The following is a 23,744-nucleotide window of genomic DNA, read 5'->3' as shown; positions in this document are numbered from 1 at the left end:
TAGCAATTCAGCCCCAAATCCAGAAATTCAGACCCAAAATGTAAATGCAACCTTGGTTGCCAAATAGCCAAAATGTAATTATGGAGAGCAGACTGGCCCTTATATCTTCAAATCTGAGTTGTAAGTAGCTCTGGATAGGTCTGGTGTAACTTTGAACAGTTGCTCAGGGACTGGTTGTAAGTCAAGTATAGTGTCCACCCTTTTTTTTTTATGAGTGCTTACATGGAACCAACTAAGAGATAATTTTTGGAGGGGTATGGATGCATCTCTCTGCAGCATTAAATCACACCACAGAATGAATCCAACTTTTATAGAAGTGACTTTGAATAATAGATGAAGCCTAACATCAGTTGCCTATCTGGTGGGGGGAAAAGTCTTGTGTAGCAATATGAACTTTGTGATACATCTTACTAGAATTTTTTTACATTGCTAAATGTAGCACCACTCATTCTACTCACAGCCCCAAAATAAATACTTTGAAGAATTAAAAAAATTAAATAAGACAAAGAGAGGTTCCTGCAAGCATGTTACTAGTGATTATGTAATCCTATTCTAAACAAATCTTACTTCAATTTGAAAGCAATCCTGTACCAAACAGGTAGGAATCTTAAACCACTAACATTCAGAGTTAAATCTGTTAATCAGGTTATACCTATGATTTGTCCATTCAGATCTAATCTGCCAATCTACAAAGAGAACAGAGACAATCAAAGCCCACAGAAGTAAAATATTTAAAATAATAGACCTTGATGTGAATTAAAGTTTTGGATGAAACAGAGTGCCAGCCATGCCTGCACCAGGTCTCCCAGGGATTCTACCACTATGATGTACAGTACTTAACCCGTGTAATAGCTTCGTGACCACAGCTGGGTGACTTTGGGCCAATCACCAGGAGACTGTGAGTTCTAGTTCCATCTTAGGCATGAAAGCCAACTGGGTGACTTGGGGCCAGTCACCAGGATACTGTGAGTTCTAGTTCCATATTGGGCATGAAAGCCAACTGGGTGACTTTGGGCCAATCACCAGGAGACTGTGAATTCTAGTCCCACCTTAGGCATGAAAGCCAGCTAGGTGACGTGGGCCAGTCTCACTGTCTTAGCACATGGTCCCAGGCTCAGGGGACAAGCCAGTCAGTTAACTCCACAATGTCAGGCAACCAATGAATCAATACTCAGTTGACCCCTCCCCCCCAAAAAAAACAGACCCTGCATTTGTGGCAAAACATGAGGGGGGAGGAAAGAAAACTAGATTTAAATTCAAAGATTTCCTTCCTAAGAGTTGTGCAAAGGTATAGAAGGACTATGAGTGAAGCAACCACAGCAGTTCATGGCAGCTAGCCATCTCTCTCTGCATGGGTTTAAGGAGACCATAAAAGATGCTTTTGATTTTAAAGGCAACTGGGAGTTTCTGATTTTTCTTTAAGACGTTTTGCTTCTCATCTAAGAAGCTTCTGCAGTTGGATCCAAAGCAGCTTCTAGGCAAAATGTCTCAAAGAAAAAAAACAGAAACTCCCAGTTGCCTTTAAAATAAAAGCACCTTTGGGACACGAATGTGATAGGAGACCAATTCACCCAAATTAAGTGCGTGTAAAAAGGGAAAGCCACATCCTTCTACCTGATTGCGAGGCATCCAAAATAGATGCTGGCAGGCCACATGAGCTGCATTTTCTGCACCTAGAATTTAAACAAACGTCTCCAAAGTGGACCCCATACTGTCATTTTTAATATGACAAAAGAGGTTCATTATTATTAATTAGAGGTGCCCACACTTGTAGACTCTTAAAACATATTACACACTCTCACTTTATTAAACCCATGGAGAATAACCACATTAACTGCATTACATTAATCATACCCAAACTACATTAATTATATCAACTTTTGCCTGCATTTTGGCTATATTTCTCTCTCAGTCTGAAGAACATTGCACAGACCTATTCTAAGAGAACAATTCCCAATTAGGTGCAAGATTTATGTGCTTTAATTTCCAGCCAAGACCATGCAGTAGAAAGAAGACATTTGTTTAAACCCTACAGCTCTGAGAATCATTCGTCTGAAATGCTATAGGCCGGTGGTCCCCAACCTTTTCTGTACCAGGGACCAGTTTCACGCAGAAACACTTTTTCAAGGACCGGGTAGGGGCGTGAAGGTTCCAATAACAGTAAATAAATAAGCGATGAACCCGTAACTTACCCTTTCCAAAAAAACATCTCCAGTGAACTCTGTTTCTGGGTCATTTTGCGAGGGCTAGCTTGCATTGCTGATGCAGGATAAATACGCGCCAAAGAGTCAAGCGCGGAAGTTAGGCGAGGGCAAAAGCGGTTGTCTTTCAAAATAAGACACCCGGAAGCAAAAACATATTTATATATATTTTAATCACGATTATTCATTCTTTGCGGCCCGGTACAAAATGATCCACGGACTGGTGCCGGTCCGGTGGTTGGGGACCCCTGCTATAGGCCCTCCTGTTTGAAAAGTGGGTTGGACTAGACGACCTTGAAGGTCCCTTCCAACTCTATTCTGATTGATGGATGGATTGATTCATTAAGAGGAAGCCCATGCTTGAACTCAGTACAGTTCCTGAAACTTCCACTTTAAAAGAGTACAGGAAGTCCTCAACTTATAACCATTCATTTAGTGACTTGTTCAAGGTTACAATAGCATTGAAAAAAAATGATTGATGGCCATTTTTCACACTTATGACTGTTACAGCATCCCCACAGTCATGTGGTCAAAATTCAGTCTCTTGGCAACTGGCTCATATTTATGAAGGTTGCAGTATCCCAGGGTAATCTTTTTTTTCAAGCGTTTGTGACTTTTTGACGAGCAAAATCGATGGGAAAGCCAGATTCATTTTACAACTGTGTTGCTAACCTAACTACTTCAGAGATTCACTTAACAGTTATGGCAAGAAAGGTCTTTAAAATGAGGGGGAAACTCACTGTTTTTGCTTTGCAACAAAATGTTTAGCCTCAATGATGGTCATACATCAAGGATTATCTCAGAGGAGGGTATTCAGCAGGTTCTGACCAGTTCTGGAGAACCGACAGCAGAAATTTTGAGTAGTTCGGAGAACTGGCAAATACCACTTCTGATTGGAGATTTTATAGTATCCTTCCCCTGCCATGCCCACCAAGCCATGCCCATAGAACCGGTAGTCAAAAAATTTGAATCCAACCGCTGGATTATCTGTACGAGGCTGTCATAGAAAACACTGAGTTTCAACTTTGGTGAGCTCCTGCCAGTTAAAGTACCCACTCCTGGGTTAAATGAGCCTGTGATTTTATTTTCATGATGACTAAAATGTAGGTCTGAAGAGAGATCTATAGTTAACCTATTGCCCCATCCCTCAGATAGATGCACCTTTGACCTGAATAAAAATAAATAAATCACATAATCCTTCCCTTCCTCCTCCTCCTCCTCCTCCTCTCTGCAGCTTTCCAAAATACATTTATAATGGCGAAGAGCTGAAAAAAGATCAAACCAGGATAGAACTATGCAAATAGAGGTTGCCATTTCTGGGCACTATTAAGAGCCAAGGGGAAAGCACATAATTCACAAATGTTTCCATAAGGTTACAAAATTGTAGGGCTTGGATAAGTGAAGGCTGGGTAAAAGGTTCATGTCTGCCACTCGTTAAGTGGAATGGAACTGAAATCTGATCCCATATTTAGACAGTGGGACAGTTAGTCACAATATCATTTTCTGTCCCTTTGCTGCTCTTTAAAAAGTGTAAATGTAAGAATGGCAAGGTATTGCAAACAATATGAACTATTGCTAGTTTGTATTTAATGAATTGTCACAAGCTTGAATATCCGAGATGTGGCCTTCGATGCTCACTGGGCTCGGTGGTTTTCTTGCAGACGTCTCATTACCCAACTAAGTAACATCAGCGCTACTGAGTGTGGGGTTTTGCTCTCTAATTGTATAAAGTAGCTTGCCCTGCCAGTTGGAAGGAAAATCCATCTGGTTCAGTTCCAAACTGGGAGAAAGACGCCGGAAATAAAATGGAGGCTGGAGGTTGATTGGAAAGAAGGTCCATTTATTGATGAACAGAGACCCCAGGGTTTGTGGTTCTGGGGCAGTTGGCCAAATGGTTGAATGAGTGAATGGAAACTTTATAGGTTTCTGTGACTTTGAACTTTGAACTGTTCTGGGAGGTGGTGCAATGAAGGGGTTTGTGTTTCTAAAGAGGGCACTGGTTAACTCCTCTTGTGGCTAATGGCTTTCATCCATTGGATGGTGTTGGGTGAGGGGCTGCTTGTTCTAATCCTACCATCTGCTTTTGCTAGCTGTCAAACTCTGCTACAAGGAGTTTCGAAATATCCTGTCCTCTGCTGGCAGTATTTGATTTGCTTATGAATGGAGCCATCTAGATAGTTGACTTCCTCTTTCAATAAGCTCTTTATCTCTTTAAGTGCTGGCATCTGCCATGGGCTCTTAAGAAAGACTGGGGGCTGCTTTCTGCCTCCAAAAACATGTTTCTCCATTTCTCCTTTAGGGAAATATAATATTCTGCCTTTTTTTAATATTCCCTAAAATATTTCATTCTTGGAGGGGGGCGCTTCCCACAGTTTGTTTATCTCCTTGGTAATTCCTAGCAGTTGATAATTCCACATCCCACTGATAAGAGTAGGTTTCAAGGCAGGCAGACCAATCAATCAGCAGACTATTGATGGTAACATTTAGTTAATCAGAGGAAAAACTTCCTGATGTTGTAGTTCGCCAGCAGCCTGTGCAGACAGCAGTGGAAGCGGACAGTGGGGAAGAACAGAGACCAGTCCGGGAGTCTAGAGAGGACTCGGATGAGGGTCTTGTGTCCAATGCAGAGATGGGGCTAGGATCATCTTGGAGTTAAGTGCTCCAGAGTCTGGCAGCAGTGAGGCAGAGGAACAAGGGGAGCCTGTTCCCAGTGTGCGTGTGCACAGAGCTGCTAGAAGGCAAGACCAGCCAAGACAAAAGGGGAGACTCAGTAGTAAGGCTTGGAGGTGATCGCCCCTCCCCTAAGGTATAAAGGAAGTACAAAGGTAGAGAAACCTTTGCAGGAAGCAAAGTCGCTTGCTCTGTTCGGATTATACGTTGAAGCTCTGTGTGGACTTTGTACTTGGGTTGTTTTTTTACAGTTAATTTGGCACAGTTGTTGGCAGCAATTCAAAGGAGATAAAGGTAGGTGGTTATCTCGAGACACTGTTTGGGACTCATTATGGGCTGGGAATGAACGTAATTCCCAGCGCTGAAATAAAACAAGAGTTGTTTGGACTAAGCGTGTGCTTAATTACAGTCTCAGGAAGACTTGAATTCTATGCAAACTTTTATTTGAGTACATGAAAAACCAAATTAAAATGTAACATTGCTTTTTCCATTGGCCTTTTCTCTACTTAATTTGTGGGCATTATAATACTTTCTGAAAAACCTGGAAGGGTTTTTTTTCCCCCACAGCCTGGGAGGATTAAATCCCTTTTTTTCCTTTCTGCACTGCAGCTGTTGCTCTTTAGGAAAATTTCAAAGAATCAAAACAGACAGCAAACTCATTCTTTACTATATAACCTCAAGAGCAGGGAGCTTTGTTCTCTTGACTTAACTTTACTATTTGACAACTGTGGGTACATTTCTGACCTAAGGGGATTCTCTAGCAACATGCATTTTCTGAGGTATTGGTCAAACCTGAAAAAAATTAAGCAAGAGTCTATTTAAACCTCCATAGAAATATATTGTATTTTTGTATGTTCCCTCAAATGCGTATTATATCCAAGTATTTTCTGTATGTTCCTTCAAATAGTAATAGCATTTAGACCACGGGTGTAAAACTCATGGCCCACGGGCCAAATGCATCAAGTGCTGACCACTGCAACATGTTGTCACAAGTTTGATACCCTGACTTAGACTTATATACCGCTTCACAGCGCTTTACAGCACTAAGGAGTTTACGGAATCAGCATATTGCCTCCAACAATCTTACATCCAAGTTTCCTTCACACTTGATCAACTAGTTTTGAACTACCTTCAAACCAGTTTTTAACATAGAGGCTTTTTGGGTTGAGAAAAAAGCAATAATTGTCCAAGACAGGGGAAAATGCCTTTGATAAGTGTTCAAATTATAAAATAAATAAAGAGGGCTGTTATCTTTTATGAAAAGCCTCAATTAATGTTTTTACGAAGTTTTCCAGGAGGAATCAATAGGGCTTTTGGTTTTAAATTAATATCCCTCCCTTTATCATTATAATTTTTCAAAGGTTTTGCTATATTTAGTAAAACTGTTAGTTGCATCATAGATCTGTACAGCGCCCAAATCCTAACGTCTTTCTTTATCTTTAGAATACAGGTAGACCTCGAAACCACAATAGGAACTGGAAACTTTGTCATTAAGTATTGTGGTTGTTGAGTGTGATGTTGCGTGATCGCTGCTTGCGATCTTCTCTGCCAGCTTCCCCATTGACTTTGCTTGATGTGACCAACATGAATGGCAACCGTATAACCATAGGGCACTTGTGACCCTTATAAATGCACAATGGTTGCCAAGCAACCAAATTATGACCATGTGACTATAAGGATACTGCATTGGTCGTAAGTGTGAGGACCAGCCATAGGTCACTTTGTTCAGTGCCATCATAACTTTAACTCTCGATCCCACCCCCCATAATCATTTGACTTTCAAATCATCTTAACTGAATTTACATAAAGCAAGTAAGTACCCTTCATTTTTGGATGAGATCCAAAATACACTCATTTCTTCATTAGGTAGGTGGAAAAAACCTGAGGATTAAATATTTTCGAACAAGTGTAAAAGCGAAAATAATGGATTTGTTCACCAAAGGAACCTGGGTTCTTACTTCTTAAAAGTCTGGTTTTGAATCCCCTGCATATTTGTGATGCTAAATTAAAGTTGCTGCCTCTTTCTTTTGAAAAGCCCATCTTTAACAGCTCCACAACAAGCAGAGTCCCTTCACAGTGAGATGGGCGGCTTATAAATTTAATTTAATAAATAAATAAATTCTATATTGAAGCTGATCATGGCCAGTAGGCATGAACTTTATTTTATTTTGCTTAATTCCTCTTTCGACCCCGGCCATAAGAACTTACTAGAATCCAGAAATGTCTTCATAAATGGGATGAAAAAAATTTGAGAAAGAAAGAAATGGGTTGTGACAGAAAATAAAATGCACAATTATTCTAGCTGATCCCTAAACCTCAAAACTTGCCATAACTTTTCATATATATTTTTTCACCCAGTTCCTTTCTTCTGAGGTGTCTCATTGCTTCTTTATCTCTTAAAAAGGCAGAGGAAACTATCAATAAAAAGGGTCATAACCAAAACATATAATTCACAAGCACATATATGCACACATATAGTGACCCCTACCAAGTTACAGCCTGCTGATCTCAGAAAAGCAAATGTGGATTATCGACACCGCATTTAATCCCAACAAAAGCCACCAAATTCTTAGCACTGAGAAAGACAGAAAACATGTTATCGGTTTAATTCAGAACAAAGGGCTTGTGTTCTCAACCACACAAAGAAAGGATTTATAATTGAGTTTACTAAGTCATGCAAAGTGTTTGTAGAGTACATGCAATGAGGGAATTCCTCTATACAGGTCTGCAGCTTATAAAGTGATTTTTTTTATTTAAAAATTATTTTATTTAAAAATTATTAAAAATTATTATTTTATTTAAAAATTATAATTTAAAAATATATATATATATATATATATATATATATATATATATATATATATATATATATATATATATATATATATATGATAATGAGACTTCATACGTGATACCTCCTCTATCAGCTATAGAATTTGAACTATAGAATTTGAAAGCAGTTGTGAATCAAAACTCAAAACATAAAAATGCATGCACCTAGGTTAGTCAGAAGAAGGGTGTGAAAACAGCTCTTTACAATACCTAAAAATAGCTTGATGTTTCTCCTTTTTGGTAAAGCTCCACCAGATGCCCCTGTTACCTTCTGAAAAGAAAGAAAGAAAAGAAAAATAGATAAAAAGAAGAGGAAGAGAAGGAAGAGGAAGAAGGAAGTTTTTTTTTTAATCTAATGTTGCTACAAAATTTTCCTCTCCCCCCCCCACCAATAAATTCAGGGGGGGAAAATGAGAACCCACACAAAAGCAATCTGCATTGACACCCTGGTGTAAAATGGATGCTATTATTTCCAGTAACTAGAAATTGGTTCTATTGCACCACAAAGAGTTGTCATGAAAGCAAATTCAAAACAGCAACAATGACCATGATAATAGAATCACTAGTTAATCATTACACATTGTTGATAGTGTAGACCAGGGGTCTCCAACCTTGGGAACTTTAAGACTTGTGGACTTCAACTCCCAGAGTTCCTCAGCCAGCAAAGCTTTGCTGGCTGAGGAACTCTGGGAGTTGAAGTCCACAAGTCTTAAAGTTCCCAAGGTTGGAAACCACTGGTGTAGACTAACAGAGATTTAAAAGGAAATATTCCAACAAGTACAGATTCATTCTTTCCTGAAAAGGTAGCCTTGTGTTTTTTTTGTTTTACTTACCTGCTTTTTTAAAAAGTGTTCATCCTGCCTAAAGTTCAGCCTTCTCCAACCCAGTTGCCCTCTAAATACATGGACTTCAACAGTCAGAATTCCACAGAAAACAAACCCATTGCTAAAAATGATGCATGCAAAGTCCACACGTTTGAAGGGCATTCATATTGCAGAAAGTTGTTCTACTCAGCTTAGATTTGCCCCCAAACAGAAAAATCAAGTGCCACTAATGCCCTAGTGTACTGTATTACAAAATATGATTGTTGGTTGTATGTTTCATTCATGTGAAGGCAGAGGGAGCATTCATATCATGCACCAATCTTTCTCAAATCCATGTTGGCTCAGGATGATAAACTTTGCAATTCAACACTTTACGAGAACAACGGGTTGAAGAAGACTGCCAAAGACTTTGTAATCAATTTAAGAGTTTCCCACCCACCCACCCACAAAAAAATTCATGAGAATTGAGGCTTCAACTTATCCTGCCACCATCAAAAAAGTTCAAGGAGGAGTTCATTTCATCAAAAACTGGTCACCACCATGCTTTTGATGGGAGTATGACAAATGTAATAGGTTGAAAAAAAATTGGGTAGAATTGACATGCTTCCCCTCTCCTCATGGAGAGGGGGATAGCTTGGGATACTCCAGATAAGCAGGGGATCAGACTAGAAGACCTTCAAAGTCCCTTCCAACACTGTTGTTCTGTTACTCTGTTGGGATTACTTTGAGCATACTGACTAAAATTCAGAGCACTGCATTCCATCACATCTGGGCAGGATTAACATAGGAAAGGCTATCTTGAAATATGAAATCTGGATCATAAGCTCTAAAAATATAATCTCTTTTTGGAATATAAATATATATTATTTTCTTGCCATCTTTTCAGAAGCTGAGAACATTGGCTATTACTAAATGTAGTAGCAGATCAGTGTCAGTGGAAATTACAATAAACGTCAATTTTCTAAAGAAAGAGGCGTACAAAGTCATAATAAGATAATAAATCAACAATGTTTGGCACTGAAAGATATCCCCATTTTATTAACTGGGTATAATTTTTGGCCTTGCATCATGATATTTCTGTGAAGTTACACCTGTTAGACACCTGTCCATAAAAGTATTTAAAAAGCATGATCGAAACTGTTCTTTGGGTGCAAGCAAATACCACCCAATAAATTTAAATAATTACACAAAACAACACTTTAAATAATTTAGCATGCTAGACCACCTATTGCTGGCGGTATAGTAATTTAGCATGCTAGACCACCTATTGCTGGTGGTATAGTATGTTAAATTAGTCTCAAAGTAGATGCAATTAATAATTGAAATCAGCAATTAATCAGCCATTAAAACACCTGTTCAAAAAGATGTTTATCAATCTATTTATTAACCTTCTATAAAAAAAATGTTTGCCCCTCAATTCTGCAGAATACAAGCCAAAGAGCTGGGAACCCAACAAAGAAGGTAGGACCTAGAGTTGGTATCAGGCAAGCTTATAGCAATTATAGGAGACCCCCTTATTTTGTCAATGAATCTATAGGTTCATATAGAAAGAACCTGGACCTTAAACTTTTAGAGCAGGGGTGTCTAACCTTGGCAACTTTTAAGACTTGTGGACTACAACTTCCAGAATTCCCGAGCCATTGAAAATTCTGGGAGTTGAAGTCCACCAGTCTTAAAGTTGCTAAGGTTGGACACCCCTGATTTAGAGATTTAAAGGGAATAATCACAAATGTATATTTTGCCAAGAAACAAATTGGCATGTAGTACGGTGCCTTAAGAATAGGAATAATATTGCCTTTTGGATTCTACTCAAGATCTCCTGTCTATCAAATTATTGTACCAACCAAAGTTTCCAGACAATTCATGGTCCTTCTTTTTATGATAGTCACCCATGACATAAAAGGCACACTTTTAAGGTTATGTTTTCTCAGAAAGTGATATAGCTAATGCACTAATGAAAGGTGATGATTAAAAATGTTCCTGCTGGTTACTTCTAATTGGGAAACCCGAGAAGAATTGGATCAAAACAGAGTATATAATCCTGTTACCATATCTAATCTAATTCAATCTAATCTAAATCTGATCCAATTCCAACCTTCTTTTTTAATAGCATACCAACTACAGTATATTCAACCTACAACACTACAAACTTGCAAACTAAGTGGAAAACATTTGTGCCCTAAATTTAATATACACACAACAGGGGTGGGATGCTACCAGTTCTGCCCGGCTCTATAGAACCGGTAGCTCTAAAGAGCAGCAGACACTGAACCGGTTCTGTGTCTGGTGCTGTTTGGCCCACCTGCCCACCCGGGCTCTTACCTGTCCTTTATTTCCTGTTTTTTCAACCTCAGCTGCTTTGCATGGCACAGAAGAGGTTGAAAAAGCAGGAAAAAAGAAGCTTTTCAAATGCTATGCATCCATGTGCAGCGCTTTTCAGCTGTCCGGGCAGCACAGCTTAAGGTTTTTTTCACATGCGCGCATAGCATGCATCAGGCGCGCATGCGCACACAAAATATAATCACCGAACTGGTAGTAACACCAGTTGAATCCCACCCCTGTAACACACCTATATTTAATACAATATGTATTGGTATTTTAGGTAGATATTTTATATAGATATAATATCTATCTATCTATCTATCTATCTATCTATCTATCTATCTCTATCTATCTATCTATCTATCTATCTATCTATCTATCTATCTATCTATATCTCTATATCTCTATATATATCTCTATATATCTCTACATATCTATATGTATATCTATCTATCTATCTATATTATATATGATAATCTACAATTAATATGTATAAGCATCACCAATCAATAAACATCCATACAATCAATAAAACACAGCAACTACTTATATGCAATTTTTATTTACAGTCCTAAAGTTTTTTTTTAATCTAAACTTTTAACAAAAAGGTCATATATAAATACAAGAGATGGTGCAAGTTTTGGGATTTGAAGGTGTGGAAGTCAGGAGTGGGATTCAAATTTTTTAACATCCGGTTCTGTGGGCATGGCTTAGTTGGTGGGCGTGGCTTGGTGGTCATGTTATTGGCTTGGCGTGGCCAATTCAATATCACATCGAGGCATCCATCTCCTTGCCTGGCCTCTCATGACTGTGGGGATGCTGCAACAGTCGTAAGTGTGAAAAATGGTCATGTTACTTTTTTCAGTGCCATTGTAACTTTGAATGCTCACTCCACTCAAGCAAAGTACCAGGAAAAGGAGGGGGAAAAAACTCCAGAGATGTTCCTGAGGTATGAAGTCTAGTCCTGCCAAGAATGCAATAAGGGTTAACAGAGAGGCAGTTTCTGTAAGCAGCACCAGAATGTTTCCTTCCTTCCTTCCTTACAGGATTAGGCCAGGAATTTCTTCTAACAACCGGTTCTCCAAACTGCTTAGAATGTTAACAACCAGCTCTAGCGAATAGGTGGGAACTGGTAGAATCCCACCCCTGAGGGAAGTGCTTCAGAACATACACATCATCAGTCAGCAACTCCTTAAATGAAAAAGACATTTTCCTGAGACTCCTCTGCAACTGTGTGGGGCTGCTAAATAGTCCCAGGAAAAGCTACAATAACTTTAAGAAGTTAGTGATTTGTCCTATATAAACACACACACCTTTTCCCCTTCAAATGTTTAAGTGTTGCTTAAACCTCTGAACAATACATCTTGAAAGAAAAATCTCAAAGAAAACAAGGACAGGTGTCTTTAAAGCAATTCATTATATAGAAGACTTTTTAGAAATCCTACAAATTCTTCCATGTTCAACAAAGTTCAAAACTGAGCTACAGGGTTGGGTAAGCATGCAAGAGTGTAGGAAGAGGTCAAAAAAGTCAAGATGGCAGCCACAGTTGTGTCATCATAGTTACTATCTTGATTTTGATTATCCTTTCATGAATGTCTCTATAGATCTGCATGCCAACATCCCTGTACAGAAATTTAAGTCTACAAATGCATATATTTCCACCAATCTTTATCAGATCTTCATCTGTCTTTTGTTTACTTGTTGGCACAAATGTGGTTCCACTTTCTAGTGTTAAACTAAAATAATTAGAATAGTACACAGACATGTTGTTTTTGCAATAGATTTAAGCACCCATATGTTCTATTATTACAGAATTACTAAATAAATACATAAGCATCTATTTGTCTTGGTTACCATAAAAAAAAATTCACAAAATAGGTGAGCGTACCAAAAACGTGGCCCACAGGTAACTTTTAGCCCAGCAGTGGCACTTCTGAAGTTCACACAGACCTTCCCCCCCCCCCTCTAGTAAACAAGCCAAGAATCTTAGCCTCCTTTTTTCAGTTGTTTTGGAGGTTAAAGGAGGCTTAAAAAACATTCTATTGCCTTAAATATTCAGAGTGCTAAAAAAAAATGCTATGCAAAACGTAGTGCAGCCAGCCAGGAAGTTAAATACATTATTATAAAATTAAGCCTAAAGTAGATTGCAATCACAACTGTTTTAGCTAAACAGAGAAAGCCTAGCTAATATATGATGCAAGCAATTAAATCAAATAGTGAATGGATAAATAAAAACAACTGGAAATTATGGAAAATAGATACTGATTACATTTTCTTTCAACAGGGATCAATTTCAGATGTGATTAATGACGCCAAGATTATTTAAAGTAACAACACATCCGACATATCTATATATTTCATATTGGAGGCATCCAAATGTACAGGTAGTCTTCAACTTATGACTACAATCAAGCCCAAAATTTATATTGCTAAGTGAAAAATTTGTCAAGTGAGTTTTGCACCATTTTATAACTTTTCCTGCCACGTTTGCTAAGTGAATCACTGCAGCTAAATTAGTAACAGATTTGTTAAGTGAATCTCGTTTCTCCATTGAAATTGCCAGAAGGTCGCAAAAGGTGATCACTTGATCCCAGGACATTTCAACCGTCATAAATATGAGCAAATTGTCAAGCATCCGAATATAAATCACGTGCTACAATGGTCGTAAGAGTAAGAAACGTCCATAAGTCCCTTTTTTCAGTGCCGTTGTAACTTTGAACGGTCACTAAATGAATTGTTACAAATCAAGGACTACTTGTATACAGAGTGTCTTTATCTGCATTGATGTGTCAACTCCATAAGAGAAGAATATAAAGCTATAAAAAGTTGGGTCATCTTTGATCGAACACAACTGATAAATATTGTACATTAGCTTTTGTGGCCAGGAGGCTGACAAGTATTACATAGAATAGAGTAGAATTCTTTATTGACCATGTGTGGTTGGACACACAAGGAATTTGTCTTTGGTGCATATGCTTTCAAGTGTACATAAAAAGAAAAGATACATTTGTCAAGAATCATAAGGTACAACACTTATAGTCATAGGGTACAATAAGCAATCAAATCATACTAGGAAATAGTTACAAGTGGGAGGGGATGGTTGATAAGGAGTGATGAGAAGATTAATAGTAATAGTAGTGCAGACTTTGTAAATAGTTGGACAGTGTTGAGGGAATTAGTTGTTTAGCAGAGTGATGGCGTTCGGGGAAAAACTGTTCTTGTGTCTAGTTGTTCTGGTGTGCAGTGCTCTATAGCGTCGTTTTGAGGGTAGGAGTTGAAACAGTTTATGTCCGGGATGTGAGGGGTCTGTAAATATTTTCACAGCCCGCTTTTTGACTTGTGCAGTATACAGGTCCTCGATTGAAGGCAGGTGGGTAGTAATTGCTTTTTCTGCAGTCCTAATTACCTCTGAAGTCTGTGTCTGTCTTTTTGGGTTGCAGAACCAAACCAGACAGTTATAGAGGTGCAGATGACAGACTCAGTAATTCCTCTGTAGATCTGTATCAGCATCTCCTTGGGCAGTTTGAGCTTTCTGAGTAGTTCCTACTGATGTGTAAACAATCTTCAAGCCAAACCTGCTGGTACATAGCTTCAATAGTTTTCTTGCTTTCTAACTTGCTGGAAAGATTTCCAAGAAACCGGAAAGGACATTGCTGGATTCTAAAGTTACCACTGTAAATTCAAATTAGTATTATCTTCATTTCCAAAAATACAGCACTGTAACCAGCCAATGCAATCCTAGGCTGCATTAACAGAGGGACACAATCAAGATCCCGTGAAGTTCTAGTACTGCTTTACAAAGCCTTAGTAAGACCACACTGGAAATATTGCGTCCAGTTCTGATCACTACAATATAAAAAAAGATGATGAGACTCTGGAAAAGAGCAGAGAAGAGCAACAAGGATGATTAGGGGACTAGAAGCTAAAACATACGAAGAACGGTTACAGCAATTTAGTTTAGTGAAAAGAAAGAGAAAGGGAGACATGATAGTGGTGTTCTGATATTTGAGGGGCTCCTACAAAAACAAGGAGGGGTCCAAACTATTCTCCAAAGCAGCAAGACAAGAACCAATGGATGGAAACTAACCAAGGAGGGAAGCAACCTAGAAAGAGATTTCCTAACCGTGAGAACAATCAACCAATGGAACAACTTGCCTTCAGAAGTTGTGGATGATTCCATCACCAAAAGAGACTGGACAACTATTTAGTTGAAATGAAATAGGGTCTCCTTATCGAGCAAGGGGCTGGACTAGAAGACCTTCAAGGTCCCTTCCAATTCCAAAGCTCCAGAATCTGGCAGATACAATATTTCCTTTTTCAACTTCCCAGAGACATTTGTAAGTGCTTTCCTACAAAACCATCAAAACAATTTTTTTATAACACAGAGTTGAGAAGGAGAACTGCTGGTGCTAGCTGCTACAAAGCTGATCATTGCAGGAAAATTATTTCTAACACAATTACAAAATGCTTGGAAGGATTTGAAACTGTACTTAGCAAGAAGAATTGGATATAAATGTCAAAACAGATAATAAAATACTCAGTATCTACCCCAAGCATGCCCTAAACAGCATTTAGAACGGGAGATGTTTATACACTGTTGGCTGCCACTGCTGAACAAATCAAACATGTAAAAAGGACTGAGATTTCTTGTCATAAATAGTGAATTGCCAAAAACGTAGAATGTGGCATTTCCAGAGGGATGACTTTAAATGCTGCTCACCAAACCAAAAGGAAAAAAGATCACAGAGCAATTCTGCCTTTTTTTGTCCCTTTCACACATTTTCTCTCATAACGAAAGTTGACAGGCAAAGCAGTAAGGAAATGTATGAATAAAACCAGAGACTTGCATGATTAATCTGGAAGCATTTATAAAATAACAGACAGTAAGCTGAGATGATTAATAAGTGTATTTTCCACATGAGCCATCTATTTATTTATTTGAATCTTGCCTTTATTGTTTTCACAAATAAGGCAGCCAACATATGCAACACACCTTCCTCCTCTTATTTTCCTCACAACAACAATTCTGAGAGGTGTCTATGGAGATTCTCAATCATCCAGGTCATGGCTGTCCCAAAGGTGGTTTTTCAAGAGGCAACCAGACTTTCTTTGTTTTTGCTTGAAGACGTTTTGCTTCCTATCCAAGAAGCTTTCTTCAGTTCTGATTAAATAGTGGAGAAGCTTCTTGGATGAGAAATGAAATGTCTTCAAGGTTAAAAAAAAGGCCAGTTGCCTCTTAAAAGGCACCTTTGGGACAACCCTGTGAAGTAGATTGAGTGGTACCAAGCTTAATTTTATTGTGTTTCCCTCAGAACAGGGCTAAAGGGAGAAGGGACTGAAGGTAAATTATATCTCCCAGACAACCATAAATGGTGTGATGAAAAGTCACTATAGGGCTTTGGACCTATTTTTATTATTTTATTTTATTTTTTTCCTCAATCATGTGTCACTCTTACCATACTCGATAATCAGACTTTCAGCCCTTTATTCATGCAAAACCTTCAATAATTCAAGTTTATCCATTTTATCATATACTAACTACACTGCAATGTAGAAGCATGTTATTCATCCTCTATGTTTATATCCATTTTTCATTCATTCACTGGGAGGTAAATCCTTCTAATGTATTTCATACAAGACCTTTCCTTTACTGAAGTTGTTCTATTTTAATTTCTTTCACATTTTTTTTCTTTTCTCCCCTCTCTTTTTTTCCCCAAGATCCACTTTTGATGTTACCAAAAACTGCCCTGTCCTATATTCAGAACCTTTTATTGACCTGCTTTCTATCATTAATTCTTTCTTTATTGTTTTGCCAGGAACAATTAAATTGTGTTCTTCTCCTGAGTTATTGAAAAAGCTATAAAGGATCTTTTATAGCTTTTACCCTGACTTTGGGATTTGATGTGTTATCAAGTTTCCTCCTGCAGGAGAATGCGAGTCCTTCAAAATAGCCCAGATAAGAAGTACAACTATGAATATAGCTCTATTGTTATTGTAAATTTACACTATTAGAATCTTATAAGATTGAAAGTATTTATCCTCCTCTTCTTTTATTCTCCAGAAAACCAGGGACGGTTCTTTCTGAAATGCCTCTCGTATCTCCTTTCTTTCTGTGGACTTAGAAATCTTTTTTTATTGCTGGTTGACCAGTTTGGTTCTTCCTCTTGCCTCCTAATCTTTTATCTGTTACCCATATACCATTAGAGTATGTGAATTGTTGCTAAAGGTGTTTGGAATATTTTGGAACTTATTTTTATCAATCACTCTAGCATGTATAGATGCTGCTCAGAGTCTGCTATGACCAAAGTGGCTTAGAATTTGTTAATAATTCATTGAAACTAATAAATAATTAATAAATAATCAGACAAGATCATCACAAGCTCACACCATCTCCATTCAGACCTCTTATAATCTCCCCTAAATGCTTTTTTGTAAGATAGGGAAGATATAGACTAGGTCACATCCTTATTCATGGTCATGCCAAATGTTGCATTTCCTTCTAACAGTGTTACTCAACAACAATGTTGGTAGTAGAGTTTGGGCACATTTTTCATGTACTATAAGCAAAAGTAAAGTCATATTTTATCTCCAGCAACCTTCACATTGTCTTCTGCTACTTTTTTCTCTTCCTTTCCCTTGTTCCTTTTTTCCTTTCTCTTTCTCTTACCTCTCTTTCTTTCTTTCTTTCTTTCTTTCTTTCTTTCTTTCTTTCTTTTTCTTTCTTTCTTTCTTTCTTTCTTTCTTTCTTTCTTTCTTTCTTTCTTTCTTTCTTTCTTTCTTTCTTTCTGCCTTCAGGTCAGTATTGACTCCTGGAATCCATTTGTACTACAGTTTTTTTAAACAAGATTTCAAAAGTGGTTTGCCACTGCCTTCTTTCTAGGACTGAGAGGGAGTAATTGGCCCAAAATCATCTAGCTGGCTTTGTGCCTAAGGTACAACCAGAACTCACAGTCTCCTGGTTCCTATCCTGGTGTCTTAATCACTACGTACATCAAACTGGCTCTCCTATGCTACCCAGAACATATAATATAGATGCTATTTTGCAAGCCGCAATACTGTTCCCTACATCCTACCAACTAGGACAAATATGCATGATGCAGTTAGAATACCTCAAGTCTGATTTAGGGTAAGATCTCTGTGTGCTGTTCAATACATTAGGTAACAGTTGCTCTCCAAAGATTTTGATCAGACCCAATTGAATTGCATCTGTTGTTTCAGTAGCAGCGAATGTTTTTATGGATATGATGGCTAGCCTGATGTCCATCCTTTCTTCCTTTCATTTGGGGTTAGGATCAGCAAGGAAAGATATACAGTAGTATTAAATCTTGTTTTAGTACTTGTACCCTTTGTAAAGAAGCAGTCACAGGTGTTCCTCATAAATACACATAGATTGGCCCTGAAAAATGTAAGAAATGCTACTCCAAGAGAACCACTGAGCGTAAAGAGAGATGAGGAGGCCTATCATTTATGGAAGAAGTATTACTGTATTATTTTATTTGTGAACTTTATACACTGCTGACTGTGCAACAGATCAGGAACAGCTTGTGTGCGAGCTAAAATGGAAGGGGAAAACTTATCGATTTCCACAATATGATTCTGAGCGAATATCCGCCATTTTCAAAGAGAATAGCAGGCGTTGCTTTGAAGTCCTGAACATTATTGAGATGTAACCTTGGGAACAGGAGAATGAAATCAAAGTTCTTAAGGATGAGCACAAAGTGAGACTGTCAAAGTCCAAGAAACAGAAGAAAACAAAAACTGATGTCAGAACAAATGGTGGTAATTGCCAAGAAGAGAAACCAAAGCAAAGAAGTTGTGGGATGACCCTGGAAGGAAATTAACGAAGGGTTTCCGAGAGTTGATAGAGACAAGGGCTATGTTAGGATAATGAAAATAGAAAAAGACATGGAAAATAAAGTTTTCCAAAAGATCTTGTAATTCAGAAGGAAGTTATAACCTAAATTGGCATGCTAAAGGATGTAAACAGATAGTAACTGATTCCAAGAAAGTCAAATATACTGAAACATACTGAAATTATGCACAATACAAATATCAGATCCCAATATATATTAGATAGTATTTCCTATTTATAAGAACATCTAGTATGAAAAGAAGAAGTTACAGCAACACTCCAATAATTACATATTCAGAAGGCTATAGAAACTGATGGAATACAAACAGAAATACAGCAAACAGCAGAAAAGTGTTTAGTGTAAGATCAAGATTCTATTATTCTATCCTGTGAGGGTTTTTGTGCTATCTGAGCTTGGTTGTTTTCTTGCAAATGTTTCATTACCCAATTACCAGTAAGTAATATGCTATCACTACATGTTATCTTTCTGAGCTTGGTTGTGTTCTTGCAGATCATTTCATTGGAGATTCTCAGTCATCCAGGTCATGGTTGTCTCAAAGGTGCTTTTTCAAGAAGCAGCTGGACTTTCTTTGTTTTTCTTTGAAGATGTTTCGCTTCCCATTGAAGAGCTGAGGAAGCTTCTTGGATGAGAAGTGAAACGTCTTCCAAGAAAAACCAGAAAAATCAGTTGCCTCTTGAAAAAAGCACCTTTGGGATTTCATTCATTTGGGAATGAAACATCTGTAAGAAAACAACCAAGCTCAGAGAGCCACCCAAGACCTCGCAATTTATCTTTGAATATATTCTCTTCTATTAATAAATAACATTATTGAAAACCCCCCTTGCTTCTGTTTCTTGATCTGGCCTACCCTGAAAGACTAATAGATACCCAGAACAGACCATGGTATTCAAAGTGGGATCTAACCAATTCCTAATAGAGATGAATCATCACTGCCAATGCCTCTATGACCAAGTTCCTCTATAGCTACAAAACCAAGGAATACTCTGCAATTCAGACCACATATTGATGAAGCTTCCATTACGAAGATAGAGACCAGGAGAGGTCTTGGAAGCGGAATGTCCTCAATAGATATTCATGAACTGCACAACTTTATAATGCCGTTCATCAAATTACATTTTCAAACAAATATAAATGTTCAAATAACAATTTTTGAAGCAGCCTTCTGAAGTCCTCGATAGAGTAGCACTTACCTCTCTCATATGCCGCTTGATATGTAAGTATACACATTGTCCTGTCTTGCGATAATGCCTTTCTACGTGTTCCCTTCCAAATCCCAGGAAAGTATTCATGCAAACATAAAGGCCTCCTTCGGATTCCTGTAGAGAAGAACAGAAAATTATTTAGGGCATATTTGGGGCACCTGACAGAATTCTTCAGCACAGTGAGGGATATAAATTCCCTTTTAAAGAATCAAAGAATTGGGAGATACCTCAAATGTCTTCTAATCCAACTTCCAGCTATGTGCATAATCTGATAGATCACTTTGGACAGATGGCTATCCAGCCCCTGTTTTAAAACTTTATAAAGTAGAAAATACTATTTCATAAGATAATCTAACCTACTGGTTGACAGCTTTGCCATTAGCAAGTTCCTCCTAATATCTCACTTTTCTATAGTTTTAACACTGGTTCTAGTTCTGTCTTCTGGGGCAACAAAGATCTCTGTTCCTTCTTGTATATGACAATCCATTGACTGGTATAATACCTCCCTTTGGTCTTCTCTTCTTTCCCACCTTTAACCATACCTCTTCTTTGTGGTAGCCTCTCAAATATTGGAAGACTGCTATCATGTCCTCCATAGTCCTTTTTTTCACTGGACTGGCCAAACCCAAATCCTCCAACCGTTCTTCATATGTTTTAGTCTCCAAGCCTTTAATCATCTTAGTTGCTTTTCTTTGCATTTTTTTCCCCAAATCTCAACATCTTTTTTCTAGTATGGTGACCAAAACTGGATGCAAGTATTCCAGGTGTGGTCTTAGATACACACATACATATATACACCCTTCCACCTACACAGACAATTGGTATAGGCAAGGGTCTCCAACTTTTCTTGGACCAGCAGGTATAGATCATATTTTCGGAACACGTTGCAATCATTCAAAGGAAATAGAAGCTACACACAGCGTTCCTGCTCACAAAAGGCAATCACAGTGGAAGCAGCCAATAACAAAAACCCTGTAAAAGGCATTTCCTTGGAAATTTTCCTTGCAACGTATTTTCCTTGTGACACCCCGCTTCCTAATTTATGAACCTCAAGCATATTTGCTACAGAATAAGCTCAAACCAGAAATAGTATTTGCACTCTCATTCTCAATATTCGAATTTCTTAAGACTTGCTTTCTATTTGGGAACAAAGGAATAGTTGACTAATAGAATAATGATGCTGTTACACCAGGGGTGTCAAACTTGCATCATCATGGCAGCGTCACGTGACATATCAGGACTATTTTCCCCTTCGCTAAACCGGGCAGGGGCGGGACCAGCACGTCACGCATCTGGCCCGTGGGCCGCAAGTTTGACATCCCTGTGCTAGACAATCTGATTGAACATTATAAGTGATACATTTTATATGTTTATTGCACAGGATAACTCTGTATTATTTCCTTCTGAGCTACCTGGAGAATATGGGATACAATAAATTTCAAATAATAATAGCTCTGAAATGGCATAAAAGCACTTGTGATAATTAAATAAATGCAAGTGACACATAAATAATTCTGGAATAATTGTCTTTTTCCTCTTCCTAAGCAATCTGCTCCTAATAGCCATTAGCATTTTCCAGCAGATAATGTGGCTAAGAAAATCTGAGGGAAAGCTTAAAGAACATAAAAACATTGCAAGCCTTTTGGATTTAGACTGTCCTTGAATAATTTTGAACATCAAAGGCATGTTTTTGGTTTTTTTTGTATGTAGATTTCTGTTCTTTGTTTGGTGCTATATTTTCTTTAAAATTATTGTTTGACTTGAGTATTTGTAAGACGTGAGACAACCACAGACTTCAGAACAATTTATAAAGGAAACCCAAAGATGCTTTTTTCAAGAGGCAACTGGACTTTCTGGTTTTTGATTCAAAGATGTTTTGCTTCTCATCCAAGAAGCTTGTTCAGCTCTTTCTTTATAAAGGAAAACAGCAAAGTCTGAACAACAGTACTTTCAAGCCACTCAAAAGCTGAAAACATGGCAAGAGAATCCCAAAGCTCTGTGAGGAGGTGTGTGTGTCATAAATACTTTTTTAAAAAAAACCCGAGCTATTCACAGTGATGTCTCTATCAAGGTTCCCATACTGGGGAACAGCACGTTAGAAAGCCTATATCCAAGGAGCTACAGGTAATCTTTGATTTACAACCACAATAGAGCCCAACATTTTTGTAGCCCCATGTAGAGTGCTTTACAGTCATCTAACATGCAAGGATATTGAAGCATTTAGATCACTGCAGGCATTTTCTCAGATCCAAGAATGGCTACAGCTGTCCCATTTTAGACAGCTGTCAAAAATACAGCTATTCCAAGCCAAAAATAGGCACTCTTTGCCATTACGGTCACCTGGGCCTCCTCCCCATGCTGTCCATCTGCTCTTTTAGGACAACTAAAGTTTTATCTAGAAGAAGATGATCCATTTCTCCGCTTGTTTATAGTATTCCACATTGATGGGTGTTCAGTGTCACAGTAGGAACACAGTTAAAGAAGGGTGCAATTAGGGACACGACAGGTACTCCTTGACCTACGGCCGCAATTGAGCCCAAAACTGAAGCCTAGGATTGAGTTTGGACAGCAGCTGAGCTCCTCCTAGAATTGAGGATGTATAGGAAAGTTTCCATCCCAAAGTCAAAACCTATAGAGTAGTACTGGCTAAAATATACTGCAGTCTGTGGGTTGTTCTGTTCTCAAACCAAGGCAGCGTGATTAGTTGATGGTTCAGTGCAGCGCACAAAGTTAGATTGATTCAGTATGGCATGGCTAGTCTAGTGAAGAGAAGGACCAGGGGAGACAGGATAGCAGTCTTCCAATATTTGAGGGGCTGCCACAGAGCTATTTTCTAAAGCACCCGAAGGCCAGACAAGGAATAAATGGATGGAAACTAATCAAGGAGAGATTCAACCTGGAAATAAGGAGAAACTTTCTAACAGTGAGAACAATCAACCAATGGAACAGCAGTTGCCTTTGGAAGTTGTGAGAGCGTCATCACTTGAGACTTTCAAGAAGAGATTGGACTGCCATTTGTCAGAAATGGTGTAGGGTCTCCCGCTTGGGTGGGGGGTTGGACTAGATAACCTACAAGGTCCCTTTCAACTCTGATTATCTGTTAAATCTGTTAAAGTAAACTGTTACTGTATTCAGCTAACCATGGGTTAGTAGGTGGTGTAATTTGAGCTTGCCGTTGACATTTGTTTGCAGAAAAGATAAGCACAGTTCAACTGCAACAAATGAAGCAAACCTCAACAAGGCATTATTTTGATTCAGGTTAATTAAATAGTTAAAAATACAATGCACCTCTCCATACAGAGACTCCCAGTTTAGGAGTCGTTGCAAAACAAGTACATCCTAATGCCCGTTTTCTGCTTAGGTAACAATATAGCCCTCAATCATCACAGATTTTAAGTATCTTGGAATGAAGCAGAAGAAAGCGAAGTTTTAGCTACGTAAGCTTTCGGTACAGGAGGATGTCCTTCAGCCAGTCGACCTTAAGCATTTAAATCTATAACATTGTTTGGTAATATTTTTGGCCTTCCTAATCAGCCCAACTGCCTATTCAGAGAGACCTGCTGGGTGACACTTGAGATTTGAAGTGTGGGGGTTATAAATATAACCTACCAGTATCTTCCAGCCAGATGATAAACGCCAGGCAGCTGAGTTGCCTTTGAATGCGTACAGAACTTTTCATGGACAAACAATCTTAAAAAGAGATGATCCAACTACTAAAAGCAGAGACTCCTTGAAATATATATTCTTAATAAGAGGAGTAAAGCAAAGTGTTGAAAGGAAGAAAAGTATTCCCCAACATTTCCCCCATTTCTGCCTTCA

General features: G+C 38.3%; 1 protein-coding gene across 2 annotated transcripts in view; it reads right to left on the bottom strand.

The window, feature by feature from the left end:
* Positions 1 to 23,744, bottom strand: part of USP13 (ubiquitin specific peptidase 13) — a 94,459-nt gene that overhangs the window by 60,611 nt on the left and 10,104 nt on the right. For both annotated transcript variants that reach the window (XM_087933509.1, XM_087933510.1), the window contains exons 2-3: positions 19,914 to 20,039; positions 7,914 to 7,974 (exon numbers count right to left, since the gene is read on the bottom strand). In XM_087933509.1, the coding sequence (XP_087789635.1) occupies positions 7,914 to 7,974; positions 19,914 to 20,039 (187 nt within the window). The remainder of the gene's footprint in view (positions 1 to 7,913; positions 7,975 to 19,913; positions 20,040 to 23,744) is intronic.

Source organism: Pseudonaja textilis, chromosome 4, assembly GCF_049901715.1.
Source record: "Pseudonaja textilis isolate UNSWEBS1 chromosome 4, rPseTex1.2, whole genome shotgun sequence".
NCBI lineage: Eukaryota > Metazoa > Chordata > Lepidosauria > Squamata > Elapidae > Pseudonaja > Pseudonaja textilis.
The sequence above is the reverse complement of the archived record's forward strand: the minus strand, read 5'-3'. Positions and strand labels throughout refer to the sequence as shown.